This window comes from Stegodyphus dumicola, chromosome 1 (genome assembly GCF_044657685.1).
Source record: "Stegodyphus dumicola isolate Sdum_Otavi_A_Nest chromosome 1, ASM4465768v1".
NCBI classification, from domain to species: domain Eukaryota; kingdom Metazoa; phylum Arthropoda; class Arachnida; order Araneae; family Eresidae; genus Stegodyphus; species Stegodyphus dumicola.
In genome coordinates this window covers 84,941,105-84,958,652 of record NC_140768.1, presented here as the reverse complement: position 1 = coordinate 84,958,652, position 17,548 = coordinate 84,941,105, and the positions used below count along the sequence as shown (strand labels likewise).

Genomic DNA, 17,548 nt, shown 5'->3' with positions numbered 1-17,548 from the left:
TATTCAGGAGAACAAATTCTCTCAACTAAAACGCATTTTGGTGTTTGATTTCGCCATAAACAGCTCTGCTAGTGGTATCCTGCATCCTTTAAAGTTTCGCCCATAAATTAAATAAAAATAACAATGTCAATAATAATCCTGATTTCATATGTCAGTATTTGCCTTTCCTAAACACTGCAGTGTTTTTTCTTCTAATTGTTTACTCTGCTTTAAAGGTCGGTTACATTAAGATCAATATTAATTGAGTTCTTTTTGTTTCTTTTCAGGCTTACATTGCATGTTCATGGGGCATACATCATGTAGGCTTTGTAACAATCTGTTTCGGAGTGTGCGGAGCCATCATGGCCGTCCTTGTCGGGCCTCTGGTCAGGTGTATCTCGCAGATGTCTGTGCTGATACTGGCGGCTTGCATCAATGTAACTACATGCGGGCTTTTATATGTTTGGGAACCCACCCCTGATAATGTAACAACTTACTTCGTGTTCGCCGGTGTCTGGGGCATGGCAGATGCAATATGGTGGTCTCAAATTACAGGTAAGAAGATGCAGGCCTAGTGTGAAGAATATATATGAAGCATTTTATTTATTTTAAATTGTCTTTGCTTTAACTTACTTAGATAAATTAAAATGAATGGTATGGCCTAAATCTAGTTCATTTTTAGGTTAACATCAGTAGTATAGTGTAAATGTCAAAGGAATAAAACTTCATTATAGGACAGACTACAAATATAGCTAAAAACAAATAAAGCATTTTTTTTTAAATACCAGAAAAAGAATAATGAAAGAATGAAATTGCTATGAGAAATTGAAATAATGAAAGAATAAAATTGCTATAAGAAATTGAAATAATGAAAGAATGAAATTGCTATCTTAGATTTATTACTTTTTATGGTACTCAGATGGACAATTTTAGTCATAAAATGACACATTGCTGTCGGGTAAATGATTTGCAGTATGAAGTAGTCCAAATCAAGCCAGGTTCACAAGATGAAACACAACTTAGATTGTATTCAAATGAGATTAATAGGGAACCAAAGACATTCAATTCCAAATTTCATTTCATTATCTTAAAAAAACTGCTACTTTATTTCTCGGCATGAAAAATGTAAGAACAAAGAGATGGATTGAATAGTTCACTTTATTTTAAGTAATCCAATGGATGGTTAAACATTCATGAAGAATTATGGCAGAATCCATCCATCAAATTTAGCTGTCTCGTCACCATAAACACTGCTCGAGGTTCACAACAGGGGCGACCGATATTAAATCCATCAGAACGGGAGGAAGACGACATACATATAGAGAAACTCTGCAGGGGAATCGAATTTGTACTCTAGCAGTCAACCTTTGCTAACCTTCATACTATCAGAACAGCATAATCCACTTTGTGGGAAAAGGACCAGTCACTTCATTGACCATTTCTACTGAAATAGTTAAATAATGAGTAGGCGGTTTGTTATGATAATAGTTATATGATGTTATGATATTATAGTTTTATAATGTTACATGCATTCACGCACTATTTGTCTCATACATTTGATTCCGAATATTATTGTAATGCATTTCTTCATCTACGTCAAGTTATCATTTTCTCATTTACGCACTATGCAGCTGTCAGTACTGCATAAGCTAATTGCAGCTGTACTTAATAAATGCGCTCGTTATTTTAGCTCTTTGTATTCCATCACTTGTTGTAAGCGATAAATGCCTTCCCGACCACTTCCCGTATTTTGGCAGATGGTTGATTTTCTCCTCTTGCTGGATTTAAAATATGAGACAGCCGTTCAGTCCTTGGCGAAATGAAAAAGAAAATTAGGCCCTCACATCAGAATGTTAAATTACTGATGAAAAAGCCTAATTTTTTAAACCATAGTAATGAAAAGTCATAATTTTCATAAAGATGAAAGATGTTACTTTTTATTCTCATGAACATCTGCTGTTATACAAGTATACTACTTTTTATGTAATGGTTCTTAAAAAATAATCATTTCATTTCACTATCACACAACACCTTTGAGTGAAAAAAGTCGCTTTATATTATACGTCTTCCCATTTAATGTGCTTCAAAAACCCTCTTCTCTCTACTGAAAAGGATCTAACCGATCCTAAATTCTAATACATTAACTGTCTATAATCACTCAGATATCGTTGATATTCCTTTTCATTTAATTTCAAATGCCATCTTCATGACCTTGACAGCAAAGATTGGTATTCTTCTTTAATGATTTGAATCAAATTAGAACCCACTACATTTCTTGAGGCAATTTTCATTCATCATTATGACGATAGCCGGTTATTTCTAATGACATGACAAGGGCATGTCGTTTTAATATATGTTAATCATTTTCTTCCACCACCGTTTGATTTATACGTTTGGAAACGTTATACGGGGTCTAACACAAATTATACCTGTAATGATCGACAACTGATTTTGCCACGTGAAATCAAATGTAACAATAAAGGGGAAAATTCAGTGTAGATCGTAATTCCAGTGTAATTCGATAACTAAACTGTATTGAAAACTGCAGTTTTTCGTAAAATTCGCGGAAAGTTGCTAACATAAAGCATTTTTGAAAAATGTTTTTGGAAGTCAGCCCCGAAGTTAATATGTATGATGCATGTATGTGCGTGTTTTCCTCAATGTCCGGATGCTTGTTAGGTAAGCATTTTTTTTATAAAGTGGCGAAATCTATTAATTTAGTTACACATCGAGAACTCTGTCTAAAGTGCACCGCAGAGAGAGAATACACTGATATTACAACCGCAGTAAAGGAGATAAAAAATTACAAGCATTTTTTTGTCTTTTTCCGGTATATATTAATATTAATTATAATTACGTGCAGTCTACAGATAACAGCGAACCTCAATCACTCCGTTTTCCTAATTATTGGCAGTAAAATATTTGATAGCTGATCTTAGGTTTCGGCATTGACCATCGAAACGAGCTACCACATACCGAAGAATAAGCTTATAAGGTATTTCTCCCAATTACCTAGCGTGCCTTCGTGGTGTAGTGATTCTGCACGCTGGACCGGTATTCCAGAGGTCCGTGGTTCGATTCCCGGCGAAGGCGGTTGCATATTTTGCATCTTTCCTACTTCCAATTAACCTAATGACTCTACAAGCTGAAGACTCGAAAACCATGCACATCTTTGGGCTTGCCTTTCTTAAGATCCTGGAGTGAAGAACTGATTTTAACACATTTTAAACTGCTGTTTCAAATATATATATATATATATATTAAACTGCTGTTTCAAATATATATATATATATAAAGTAAGAAATTTAAAACCAGTTTTTCACGAAGGCCAAAAATGTAAATTCGTAAGTAATACATTTTATAAAATCCTATAAATGTAAAAAAGAATTTAATAAATATGTAGAATCATTAGGTTATTTCGAAGCAGGAAACATGAAAAATGTGCAATGCCCTTGCCGGAATTCGAACCGCTGACCCGTCGAATACGCGCCGAGTATGCTAACCATTACACCACGAAGAAATACCTTATGTACTCCGCCTTTTAAAGGGAGACTGGGGATACAGGGGACCCAAACGCCAACTCCTGGTGGTCCATCATCGTTTTTAGTTCGGGTGCCACAGTAGAGTTATTAGGTTTCTTTTTATGCGGGAGACATGAAAAAATGAGAAATGCCCTCGCCGGGGCTCGAACCATGGACCTCTCGAATACGCGCCGAGTGTGCTGACCATTACACCACGAAGGCATGCTAAGAAGGCGGGAGAAATATCTTATAAATGCTAAAAATAAAATACTTCAAAAGAGTAATACAATTAAAAAAATCAATGAAATTTAAGGAATAAAGAATATTAAAGGAAAGGAATTCAATCAACTTCAATGGCACTTCGTCAGGAGGAGGAACATTGAAATCGTTTGAAATCTCCCTTTTATTAAAAAAAAAAAAAAAAAAAAAAAAAAAAAAAAAAAAAAAAACTTGAATTAGCCGATGAAGCATTCTAATGTATTTTAATTATAATTTCACCAGAAAATTCCCAAAGCAAGCAAAAAACAAATTCTACCTTTAAACAAACAGATCCAAAGAATTGAAAACGTAAATGAAATAATAAATTACTTTAGAGAAAAGTTCAAATCAAAATTTTACCTTTAAGAAAAGAGAACTTTATTCAAATAATTGAATTGTAAGTGAAAATATAAAACTTTAGTGAAAAGACTTAATCCAAACGGAATTAAAAAACAAACACACAAGAATTATATTATATTTTTAAATAATTTTGTAATTATATATATACAGTGGCTCCCAAAAGTGTTCGTACACTTATGATTTTCATTGAAATAGGGCTCTATCCATTAATTAAAAGTAAACTTTCTGAATGAGATTTTAATAATAAGATCTATAATCTATTCGTAACAAAATTACATGAAATATTTCTATATTTTTTAAATATAGAGAAACCTAATTTTTAAGAAATTAATAAACAAAAAATGACAAACATTTTATCTCACAAAAGTCTTCGTACACTGAAATATTTTTGGATAAAATCAAAATTAGAATTATCGTTTGCCGCTTTTTTAAATTTTTGCTTTGGGGTGGCATTTAAAAAAATCGTTTGCTTTAATTTTTTATTGTTTACTTCATAATATTGTATTTATTATTGAAAAATGGGTCGCAGTCGTAAAGAAATTACAAACAGCATTCGAAAATTGATAATTTTTCACCATAGCAGTGGTAAATCAATTCGAAATATCGCTAAATTAGTTAATTTATCCCATTCTACAGTGCAGTATGTGATAAAACGCTTTAAAGAAGAAAATGGGATTGAAAACAAGGTAAGAAAAGGTCGACAGAGAAAGTTAACTAAACGGGGTAAAAGATTTAGTACGTATTAAAAAAACTGTGAAAAACCCACGTTTGAGTGCTGTAAAAGTTTCTGCAGAATTTAATGCAAAGTTTTCTACTTCAATTTCACCTGAAACTGTTCGACGAGCTCTCAGAGAAGCTGGATTACATGGGCGTTCTGCCCGTAAAAAATTGTTTGTTAGTGAGAAAAACAGATAGCTTAAGCTTTCATTCGCAAAATCAATGATAAAACACCCGAAACGTACTGTAATAATGTCCTATTTGTTGAGGAAAGCAAATTTAACATTTTTGGTTCCGATGGTGGAATAACTATATGGAGAAGAAAAAATGAGGAACTTCATTCTAAGAACTTAGTTGGAAAAGTTAAGCATGGCGGTGGAAGTGTTCTTGTGTGGGGGTGCATGGCAGCATCAGGACTAGGTAATTTGGTATTTATTGATGGCATAATGAATCATTCTCTTTATTTAAATATTTTAAGAGACGATTTAAAATTATCAGCCCAAAATTTGGGTACTGGAAACAACTTTATTTTTAATTATGATAACGATCCTAAGCATACGGCTCTCAACGTTCGCCTGTGGAGTCTCTATAACTGTCCACAGGTTTTGAAAACACCACCTCAGTCGCCAGATTTAAGCCCCATAGAACACATTTGGAAAGATCTGGAGGTTAGAGTACGAAAATACGACATCGAACCGAAAAGCGAACTCAAAAAGAGTCATGATGGAAGAATGGGTACAGAAATTACAAAAAACTAGTAAAATCTATTCCCAGACGTTTAAAAGCTGTTGCGGATGCTAAAAGATATCCTTTTAAATATTAATTTAACGAAAAATGAAAATAATTACTAATATGTCAAGATTTTTTGAAGTGTACAAAGACTTTTGTGAGGTAAAATGTTTGTCAGTTTTTGATTATTAATTTCTTAAAAATAAAGTTTCGCTATATTTTAAACATATTTCATGTAATTTTGTTACGAATAGGTTATAGATCTTATTATTAAAATCTCATTCAGAAAGTTTACTTTTAATTAATGGATAGAGCCCTATTTCAATGAAAATCATAAGTGTACGAACACTTTCGGGAGCCACTGTATACATATTTATTTGCATTTAATCTGTGCTGACATATTATCAACAAGTGCTTTCCAGTGTTTTGATTTCAGAGTTACGATTTTAAGCGCTTTTTTTTTTTTTTTTTTTTTTTTTGGACAAACAGCAAAAAATTTATTCTTACATTTAAAAATCTGCCAAATGTCAGGGGAAAAAATGCAGAAGACTGATAAAATATTATAATAAGTAATTTCACGGTGGAACGGTTTTTTCGAAATTCAACATTGTATTTTCCGCATTGTAATCATATTTTAAATACATGATAAGTAGTAAAGTCCGTGTTTTAAACACAAAATAAACTTTGTTCAATTAATAAGTGTTAATTTTTAATGCATAGTTTTTTTTAACATGAAACAATCATGTCACCAAATGTCGGTAAATAACTCGGGCTATGTTACATGTCATTACGAAGAAGGATATTTGTATTGTGAAATTATAAGTTTTTGCAAGTCAAAAATACTTAGCGAGCGTAAATTTAGAAATACTCCTTTTAGTCAGACTTAAAAGCGAGAGAAGACTTGTCATCTATTAAGAAATAACTGATTAAAATTCCTTACCGGAAGAAAATGCGTAATCCTACCAAAAATATTCAAAATTTTCTTAAAAATTTCCATTTCACAGAATATTGTAACCCAGAAAACATAGTGACAAAGGTATTAAAAGCATACTAAAGTTAATTCTTTAAAATGATTTGATTTGAATTGACTTTGATAGCCGTCGTTGAACCCAAAATGCGAAAATAATAATAATAATAATAACTGGGTAAGTAAACAAACTACATCGTGACCTTCAATTAGCTTTCAAAGGCTACATACATAACAAGAAAAACGCCAAATTAAGAGAATATCAGATTACAAATATCTTAATATTTATTATTAGAAATATATTTTAATTTGATTCAAATAGAAAAATATAGTTGTGCTAGATGAAACTTGTCTTTATTTTCCAAACTGTAACAGGGAAAGAAAACGCAATTAATTGAAATCAAAAGTAGGTAAATAACTATCAAAAGAGGTTTGGGCAAGGTTGAGGAAAGCTTATGGCATTAGAAAAGTTTGGTCAACTTACACAGACAAACACTCACATACACAAAATATTTATTCGAATGTAAAATTAATTCTACCTAATATTAACTAATATCTTAATGTCTGTATTTCGTCATGAAATTTCTGCTTTGTGTGGTAATGCTGGAAAACACATCTGGCATCATCACTGACTATTTAGCACGCAGCTTCAATTTGTACAGCCAGAGAAAATCGTATTATATAATGTTTTATTTAGCCATAATCTTGTTTAGTATCTGGACGCTTCGCTTTGGATGTTTCGGTTTTTCAATTGTTGGAAAGAAGCCTTGATTATACGGTAGCTCGAAAAGGTACAAATTCACGGCTGGCCATTAAAATTGTTTCAGTAAGAAAATGATATTTATTTTACAAAAATATATCTAGGAAGGATGACATAAAGAAAATTTCAGATATCTTTGAATTATAAAAGATGCAAAAATCGGTACCTCTAGCATCCGCAATTAGCTGCTCTTAGACGGCTGAGTATGGCGTCAAATAGAGTTAAAACAGTTACCAGTATTGCAATTCGTGTGGCTTCAGGTTTACGCCAGAGTTCATCTATCTGGTGGTAGGCGGATGTTGTTGGTCCAGTATCTTTCCAACAACTGATCAGACTTTTTCAGTTGGCAAGAGATTTGGAAGATGCATCGGCTAAGGCAGGATTCTAACATCCTTGTATATTGAGGAAACGCAGTACTGTGTTACTCTCACTGTCCTGTTGAAAGGCAGGACGACGGAAGCTCGAAGATATGGCTCATCCACGGCCATTAAATCTTCGGTCATGTAACGGTGGCTGGTCAATATACAGGATATTGAAACTAGAAACGAATGGTATGTGTAGTGAAACTTCATATTCTGTATCCAGTAGCTGGCCGTTATGATGGTGAAGAACGCAAGCTTCCGAAGATCTTTCTGCTCGATGCCTCTCTACGCGGATGCCGTTATACCGTTGACACTTCCATGTGCGTCGCTGAGCAGAGGGTGGGAGGGATGCCTTCCTGAAGGATTTTTTAAGCGAAACTGTCTGGAATCCAAGTTACATATGTGTGTCTCCGGAAATTCGATACGCATCTGTTGTTAGTAATAAGCGCTTTTAATAAACGTTTTTGATATGGTCTTAAAAATAAAATAAATTCTTAAGAAATTATTATTAAATGTCATCAATCTTATGTAGACCTATCTCAGTAGTGGCCAACCTTTGGTCTCTCGCGAGCACATTTTGGCCTATCGCGAGCACATTTCCAAAACGTCAAAATTTTTGTTAAACATATTTCCAATCTTATGTAATACATCTGAAATATTAATTTCGGCAAGTGGGTTTGAGATTAATAATAATATTGGTTGAACTTTATGGAAATCAGAGAAGCAGAGTTCAAAAATATTTTTCAGTGCATTTAGGTTTTCCGAGTATTTTTCTGTTTCAGTTGCCTTGTGGTTATTACGTAATACGGCTTGATAAATTATGAAAAACGGGTGAAATTTTTTTTCTTTCATCTGATTTATCCACAAATTTAACTTTATCTGAAAAGCAGTTACAGTCCCAGTCAATTGAAAAAGGATTTTTCGTTTCCCTGGAGATCTTCGTTCAGTTTGTTCAGTTTAGCTGTTATATCCGTGAGAAATCGAATAACCAATTATTATCGTCCAATTCTTTATAACTTTCGTTTCCGGATTTCAAAAACTACTTTATTGGCGAAAGAACTTCTACAAACCGTTGAAGTACTTTTACCCTGCTGAGCCATCTAAACATCGGAATGGAGCAATAATATTCCATGTTCGCTGTCAAGTCCATCAGTCAGCAATCAGTTATTTTATAACGTCTTGCAAGATATCTCTTATGACTGTAAATGCTTACCATATTTTAGCAATTAAGAAATATAAATGAATGATTATTTTTTTAATATTTTTTTATTCGTAGTACCTAATCGGGCTGGCGAGCACAAGGTTGGGCACCGCTGACCTATTTGAATTCACTGTTTACTGGTTGCTTGGATTAAATGAGCTAAACTGTATTTGTGAATTATAGCAGAGCATATGAGCTGCCAAAGATGACTTACCTTCTTGTAGAACTTTCTACCCATGAAGTCAGCCAGTTGCGCTTACGAGAAAAGAGCTTGGTGCGAACGAGTGACGCGACCATCGGTGAATTTTAATTTATTGTGTAGTAGTAAGATTTAATAAAAATCAATTTTTTAGAGCCATTCTAATAATTATTCGAGTTATCACATATATCTAAACGCAACAAATATTACAATTTGTTACTAAGAATCTATTTAGTACATACAGAGAGGATGTTTCGAACACATTTTTAGCAATACTTTTCCTGAAATAACGGCTGTAAGCTTTAAAAAATGAAGCTGATTTCATTTATGATTGAAAAAGTAGGAACATTATGAAATGAATGCAAGAGATTATGCAGTGTTGGTAAACAAAAAACAGAGCTTCATTTTTGTGCTATGTTTTAGCGATGATCATTTGAAATAGAAAATTTCGTCATGTTTCACTGAAAACCTTGACATATTTTCTTAGGCCGTTAGAGCAAACCTTGACTTGAGAGAAAGTTACTTATATCGTGTCACTTGAGAATGGGAACGTCCTAAATGAATCTCGGTTGTGGCGCACTATCTTACATCAGTCTCTGTTTACAAACAGTGTTTATAAGATTTGCTTTCATCTTCGCTTGAAAGACTGAAGGGCTCGTCTATAAAAATCATTATTATTATTGGCCCAAAGAGACAATTTGCCCAGAAGGGCTATTAATTTCGTTTTGGTATTTTGCATCGCCCACTAAAAAACGGAATTTCACTTTGCAAATTCTTGCCACCAAATTTTACAGCCCTGAATTATATTTAAAGAAAATAAATGATGAAGAATCTGCATAAATGTATGTTCTTTGCATTGCAAATAAACAACGATTCCTAGAGCCATCAAATTTTGAATAACGTAATCCTCTACCCGAACATGGGCACTTGGACCCCCGAATTTTGAATTTCGAAGTTGTTTTATTATCTATTTCATATTTTGTTAAACTTTAACGAATTTTTTATTAACAAACTAAACGATTTCAAAGTGAACAAGGGCAACGTTATATGAAAAAGGAAATTTTATCTTCAGCGCATGAGACTGTGTATCGGAAATTCTGTAGCTAAGCTTTTTTTAAATGTTTTGTGATATTACTGTTGAATTGAATTTTACGATTAAGTGCGAAGAACAAGATATTTAATAAATAAAGGTAACACATAAACGTTAAACAAGTAATAGTTTAGTAATTAATTACAATCAAACAAATTTAGATACAGTTTGTGTGACAATATCATCATTCGATTATTCAAACATCATTAATTCAAAATTTTTGAAAAATCGAATTAAGTATTTTCCGACATCTAAATATATTTAAAAAATTAATGTTTACTTTTATCGATAAATCGAAATCTTGTATTCAGTTCAGGATAAATTATTGTGAAATATTGTTATTGATTTTAACTTGCTTAATTAAGCCATTTACTGCTTCAGTTTGGAAAATTTTATCGTATGTCAACACTTTTGAAAAATGCCAATTTGCCTTTTCCCGTTGATAGTAAATGAAAAATCGAAAATCGTAAGTCTCCTGCAGAGATAGCACTTGCCAAATCGTGACGATAATAAAAGTCTTGGTACTAATAACGTAACGTACAGCTCAAGAATTTTAAAGACTGAATTGCAGACGTTTTTGACACAAAATGATAAAATTAATAAAAAGAAAACTAAGTAAAACAAACTAAATAATATGAGTATATAAGTAAATTTTAAGAACTGTGTTTACTTTTATTATATTGTATAGTTTGTTCAAGTTATAGTTTGAGGGATTACATAAGGATCTTACATAATGTATAATAAATAACACATAAGATTTTAAATCTCGTAGAATGAAAACACTTGCCAGGCCCACGTCTGGTAACATAATGTAACGACTCGAAAAATTAGACAGATATTACGCTAGGCATTTTTGGTTATAGGTGTATATTTTTATAATTCCATTTTCATGTAAAACATTAAAAAATGAAAGGTTACAAAAAGAAATCACTTTCTGAAACATTTTATTTATTTGAGCTTAAAATGTCTGCTTGAGATTGTTGAGAGAATTTTATAGGAGTTCTTAACTTTTTACCAACACTTATACTGTCTCTGTGATGCTAAATATTCAAAATTTTTTATTTTGGATTGGTTGGCAGATCATATGTACTAGGAAACATTTGTAGATCTCTTATGCACTAATTTCTGTTTAATAATGATAAAGCTTTTATAATTACAAGAAAAGTACTGTATTAAACTTATTGATTCATCGTGGGAAATGCCTAATTGTAGTTCATAAAATCTTGAGAAATAAGGATTTTGCTATACCTTAAATGGAAATAAATTGTTAAAATAAATTACTCTTTAAATGATAATGACTTACTTTTAATAATTACCTAGAAATAAATCTTTATTAATGAGTTCTTTTTTTAAGAATTTTGAAATGTTGATGAATCATATGCAATTTTCATGCATCTTTCTTTATTTTACAGCTCTCTATGGTTTGATGTTCCCCAACGACAGAGAAGCAGCTTTCTCAAACTTTTTCTTTTGGAGCTTTCTTGGATTTTTTCTGTGTTACTCCTATGCAAATTACTTCTCCGTAGCTTTGAAACTCGGCATTTTATTGTTTTTTCTTGTCACCGGGATAATCTGTTATTTAATTGGCCAAATCAAGATCAAGCGGTCACCTAGACGAGAATACATCGTTATTGAGGATGAATGAAGAAACTATAAGTGATCAGTTTTATTATGTATGTTGTGTTTATTATTGGAAGTCGATTTGAAAACAATCATTGATCATGAGCTACATGAGCATTTTAAAAAATGAGTTATAGGATGTATGCTTTTATGATGAAATAATGGTTCCCTCTTAGCAAATTAAAAAGAAAAAAACTTTTGTTAAACAGCGTTAACTACATCTGCTTTAAAAAATAGTTTTCCTTTGTTTCAGTTATTAACCTTTTCACAAGATATAACACTGACCTCCTGCGGTAATTCTGACTATAAACAAGCCTGCGCGATTCAGACTTATGTAATCATAAAATTAAGTAAATGGTTGGGTTAGTAAAGTAGGAACATTTTACTTTTTCCAGCTAAAATAATAAAATCAAATCTTTACAGTTTTATTAAATTAGCAGGTTTACGTTTTTATAGCTTATTATTTAGTTATAAAAAAGAGATACATAAATGAGAATATTACAACATACATCACTAAATTAACTAGTAAAAGCGAAGTTTCGTATTAGCATTGATCAGACAGTACTAATGCAGATTTTATTCGACTGAAATGTCCATAAAAAATCTGAGTTATAATAATATTATTAAAATTTATGCGCATATATTTCATATGAACTTCTTCCTCTTCTCAAATGACAGAGATTTTTACGAATTTTCTCTTGGTTGTCTTTGTTGAATCAATATTTAGATAATAATTAAAGAATTAACACCTTTCGTTCCTTTCATGACTTACAGACATTGCAGCTCAGTGATATATTAAAAGTACAAATTTTCAACTTAGAGGTGATTTGGAAATTGTTGACAATAATTTCCTCTACTGATGAAACTGCTCTTGGATAATTATAGTGCGACTTCGTACTTTCTTTGTCATGTTGATTATGAACGAAGATTTATCATACTGTGATGGCTTGTAACTGATTATGGCTCTGTGATATTTTGTATATGCAGATAAAGAACATTCTTATGCTTTAACTGAAGTATAGCTCACTGCCACGGTTTCTGTTTTCAGTAGATGTTAAATAATAGAATTTAATTTGCTTGACTGCTGATTCAGATCTGAAATTATGTAACTTAAAAAATAAATAAAGTAAATGAATATAAGGGATGCTATGGTAATAAGAGAGTCCTTTAAATATTGTGATGTGAAATATTTATATTATTTATAAAATTCCTATATGTGTTAAAATATTTGTGATTGTTATGTTTCTGTGTTGTAACCAATATCTGACAATCAGTACTCAAGAAATGTCCTATCTTTATGGAAAAGAATAAAAATTATTTCCTGCAACTCATGTCTGAATCCTAAGTTTTATAACTAAATGTAAATAATTTTAATCAATGGCCGAAAATGGATGATTTGTTTTTATAACTTCTCAAAGGTTTTAATAAAATGCCCTCATAAGGACATTTTAGAACATTGAAAAGTTCTAGATCTGAATTAAAGCTTCTGTTACTTATTTTAAAGTTGACTTTGGATGAATGGTTATTTAGTATATAAAATAGACTCTTAACTGTTTATATTATAGACTAAATAATTAACTTTTAAATATGTATGGTTTTAATTCTTCGGTAATTGATTAAGTAGGCTGTTTAACTTCTGTTATATTTTATATGTCATGATTTACAGTTGAACTTTTTAAAAAAGTTTTACAAATACTGGTTAGGTTCTTTGTATTTCTGTAGTATGTATATAAATGCGTAAACTTTGAATAGTGTACTTTCTCTCACATTAGAATAAATCCCTTGCAAATAATATTTCAGTGTGCTTTCATTGGTGCTCAGTGCTTATACGTAGGTAAAATAATGTAAACTATTACGTTTCGTGTTAAATAATGGCCAAGACGTAGGCTCTCTTTCCTTACTAATATATTCAGTTATTTTAATATGAAATATCATGAGATTTAAAGATATCCATATTTTTCATTTTTGTTTTATTGCCTCAAAAATGCATACATGGCTATTTATTTGCTTTTGGAATTTTAAAGTGTACAACCTTGTACCAAAAAAAAAAGGGGGGGGACAATTCTGTGTCTTCCGTTCGATTGACTCCCTGGACCTACTGACGCAATTTAACTTGCAATTTTCATGTCTCGAAATCGCGACTTAGGATATATATTAGATTTATATATAGCATTATTCTAACATAGATATTCTGACCCCAAATCGGGCTTTTTCTGAAATGACATACCTATTTTTTTCATATTTCGATTCTACGACTCAAATTATGTCAAAGTGCCAATTTTGTAAAAATTATTATGAGCACCACAATTTTACCTTCTCAATGTTATATTAATATCTCTTTTTTTATTACTTACTTGGGTTTCTTCTTTCGCAATTCGAAATTTAGGTCCAATCTAAATAAATTTCATGTGTATTTTCTTATTTGTTTTTAGAATTTTTATTTTTTAGTAATTTTTATAAATTTTTCGAAAAACATTTTGAATTATAAGCCATCAAATTTTTACCATCATCTTAAAGGACATGTATTCCTAGGCATACCTGCAAAAAATTAGTTTTGCATTCAAATTTTCCAAAGATATAAGTGATTTTATATATTTGCGCGCTTTGAAATTTGGCATATTTGTTATAAGCGATAAAATTGCCAAATGCGCTTTTTTAAAACTATTTGAAAGTATGAAAGATGCACCATTTTTCCACTCGTGTACATAGAAAAAAGGAAAAGGAAAGTAGGTTGCTGTAAATTAAGAATTTCGCTAAGTGAATTATTCTTGGCGCAAACTGAAAATAGCGCGCCAAGATAAATTTTTAAATTTATCTGTAAGTTTCTCAACAAATTTTACAAAATTTAATATTTGAGCATAATTGAGAATCGAAATGTGTGGGTGTGTGCGGGGGGGGGAAAGCGGCATTTCCGGAAAAGTCCGATTTTTTGTCAAAATACCTATGTTACAACAAAGCTATGTATAAATGTGATATATATCATAAGTCGCGCCTTCGCGATATAAAAAACCCAAGTTAAATTTTGTCAATGCGCCCATTAGAACGGGAGATATAAAATTGTCTCTTTTGTGCAAGGTGTATATATGATGTGTTCGAAATTTCTGATTTATCTATTAAATGTTCAGAGATTATTTCTGTTTTAATTCTTTTTTTTTTATATTCATTTATTATTTTTGAAAGGGAAAAATTAGTAAATATTTAGAGATTAAATGAAGATTATAATGTCATCATTTAGAGTCGTTAGTTTTTATTTTTTATTATTATGTATATTATTGCACTGTTGATTCAAATATGCTACATCCTGCTCATAAGAGTTTATATTCCGATGTAACTATATTTGTAATCTTCTCGTACGTTTGCTATACTTTTAAATTTTACTTATCTAGTTTAAAAATTCGCAGCCTTTTGAAGGAGAAGCATTCGAATATACTACACTGACTACCAATAAGTATTTGGATACCTGGTGATAGAAAAAAAAACTAACTTTATTCAAAATCAATAGTTGGTAGGACCTCCACGAGAGGTAATTACAGCGTAGACCCTCCGGGGCATACTTTCCACAAGTCTTTGTATAACAGCTAGTGGTATTTTCTTCCACTCGGCTTGGAGAAGACATAGAAGTTCCTTCACTGATTTTGCACGGGTAGTGCACCCCTGAATTCGGCGATGCAACTCGTACCAAAGGTTCTCGATAGGGTTCAGGTCTGGACTCTGGCCAGGCCAGTCCATTCGATGAACTCCATTGGCACCATACCAAGCCTTGGTTAACGTCGAAACATGACAACTGGCATTGTCGTCCTGAAAGTAACAGGGGTCCAACCAACGAGATAATATACTGGTAGAGAGCGTATTGCAACCCTCAACCGGTTCCAACATTAGTGTCACGTAACTGCTGCGCGAATTCCGAAAGTGCGAAAATACTTTACATTGCTTTCTATGGGACGAAAGACTGCTGCTCTGCTTGGTCACATAAAATTTAAGTAAAAATGGTTATTCGCTGCAGCGCCTACGGATGTAAAGAAAGTTTCGTGAAAGGAGGACTTGTAACCTTTCATAGGTAAGTTAAAACTGCATGATATATTATTTTATTTTCAGTATTTTTGTCATTTTACTATCTCTGTTGTATTGGTTGGAAAGTGCGACTACAGCCGATGCTGTTTCCTACACGATATATACCGGCGGAGTCTGTGGCGTACCTTGGGACCGCAGATATCGTCATTTGCATAGGTGTCCAAATACTTATTGATAGTCAGTGTATATATAATACATACACTCCAATTTCCAGTTCATTTTCTGTTTTTCGATGTGAATGCTTACATTTTTAAATGCAGTTTATGAATTATTAATATATTGTGAGTTAATTATGTAAGTCATATAATTTCTAACCGTTATGTGAGGTTTAGTGGCTAATAAACTATAATTTTTCTCTGGGAATAATGTGATAATTATCGCCTAATTTCTAGATTGTTTGTTATTTTTCTGTTTTAATTTATAATTCAATTATACCTGGAATTAACTGCACATACGGTTTTCAACTTTTCTGCTATCAAACTGTTTTATGAGCTCTCAATCTTAAGTACTGTCTTTTCGTATCGTCTTTTCGAAGTTGCTGAAAAATAAATTGCAGCTCTTGGTTTATAAATAATCGTAACTTATAGTAAATCACAAATTCCCGCTTTCAAAATAAATTTGCAGTTATAATCTTTTTAAAATGTATATTTAGATGATACGTTAAGCCCGTATAAGTACTGTGCGCAATAAATTCTGAAACATTTAATGAAAAAAAGTAAGGGATAAAATCGTTTAACTATGAAAGAAAACGTTACTGCAAGTAAGTCCTACTTCGATGACAGAAATTCTAAGGAATTAATGTCTTTAATGAATTAGACGAAGAGTTGGAGATATCAGCAGTTATAAGTTTCCATCTTTTCTAAAGATGCCAGTATAATGTAGATCGATGCTGTCATTCCATTATAATGGATAATATGTATAGTTATTGTGGATCATTAAAATTATGTGTTTTCAAATGCTCTTGCATAGCTAGAAATTAATATACAACAGACTCAGATATGTAGAAAACATATATGCAGGATATAACTAATTAAGAGAAAGTGTAGTGCATCAAACCTATGCAAATATTGTATATATGTAAATAAATTGGCCAAAAATACTATGGTGCTTGTTGTTTTTCAATAAAATGTTTGCCATCAAAGCGTTGTTGTTCATTCTTGATTATCTGTTTACCAGTTTGAGAGACAAACATGGATTTACGTAATTTTCATCTAAGGTTTTTTTTAAATAATAAATATTAGTTAAGTAGGTATAATGTTAAAATGGCTGTCAATAAATTTAGGCCTAACATTTTACCTTATAAATATTTTAATATAATACATTTTTCCTTCAAATTAGTGGGCATAAATTGTGTTATTGAACAGGTTGATACGAAAATTGTCATTAAAATTGAAATGTGTACTTGAACCTTTTTCAAAATATTTGAGGCACGTAACAGAAATAAATTTATTATTTAGTAAATTAGACTATATAGTATAGATGTATTTTAAATGCATTGTTATTAGAGCAAATGCGTAACTTTCATTAAATACTAAAACCCTTTTTACTTTCTTATAAGAAGTAAAGGAAGTGTTATAACCGCGAAAAATTTCGGGTATCATATTTCAATGAAAATATACATTTTGATCGCTCTCGAATCCATCTGAACGATGTTTTGCGTGGCATCTTGTATGAATGGACAGAATATAGGTTACCTTTCTCGAAAACGGATTAA

General features: G+C 31.7%; 1 protein-coding gene across 4 annotated transcripts in view; it reads left to right on the top strand.

Annotated features, from left to right (window-relative positions):
• Nucleotides 1-16,975, top strand: part of LOC118196440 (N-acetylglucosamine transporter UNC93A-like) — a 116,073-nt gene extending 99,098 nt beyond the window's left edge. For all 4 annotated transcript variants that reach the window (XM_035367893.2, XM_035367910.2, XM_035367902.2 and 1 more), the window contains exons 2-3: nt 267-534; nt 11,556-16,975. In XM_035367893.2, coding sequence (XP_035223784.1) covers nt 267-534; nt 11,556-11,788 — 501 coding nt within the window. In that variant the 3' untranslated portion in view covers nt 11,789-16,975. The remainder of the gene's footprint in view (nt 1-266; nt 535-11,555) is intronic.
• Nucleotides 16,976-17,548: the final 573 nt, after the last annotated feature.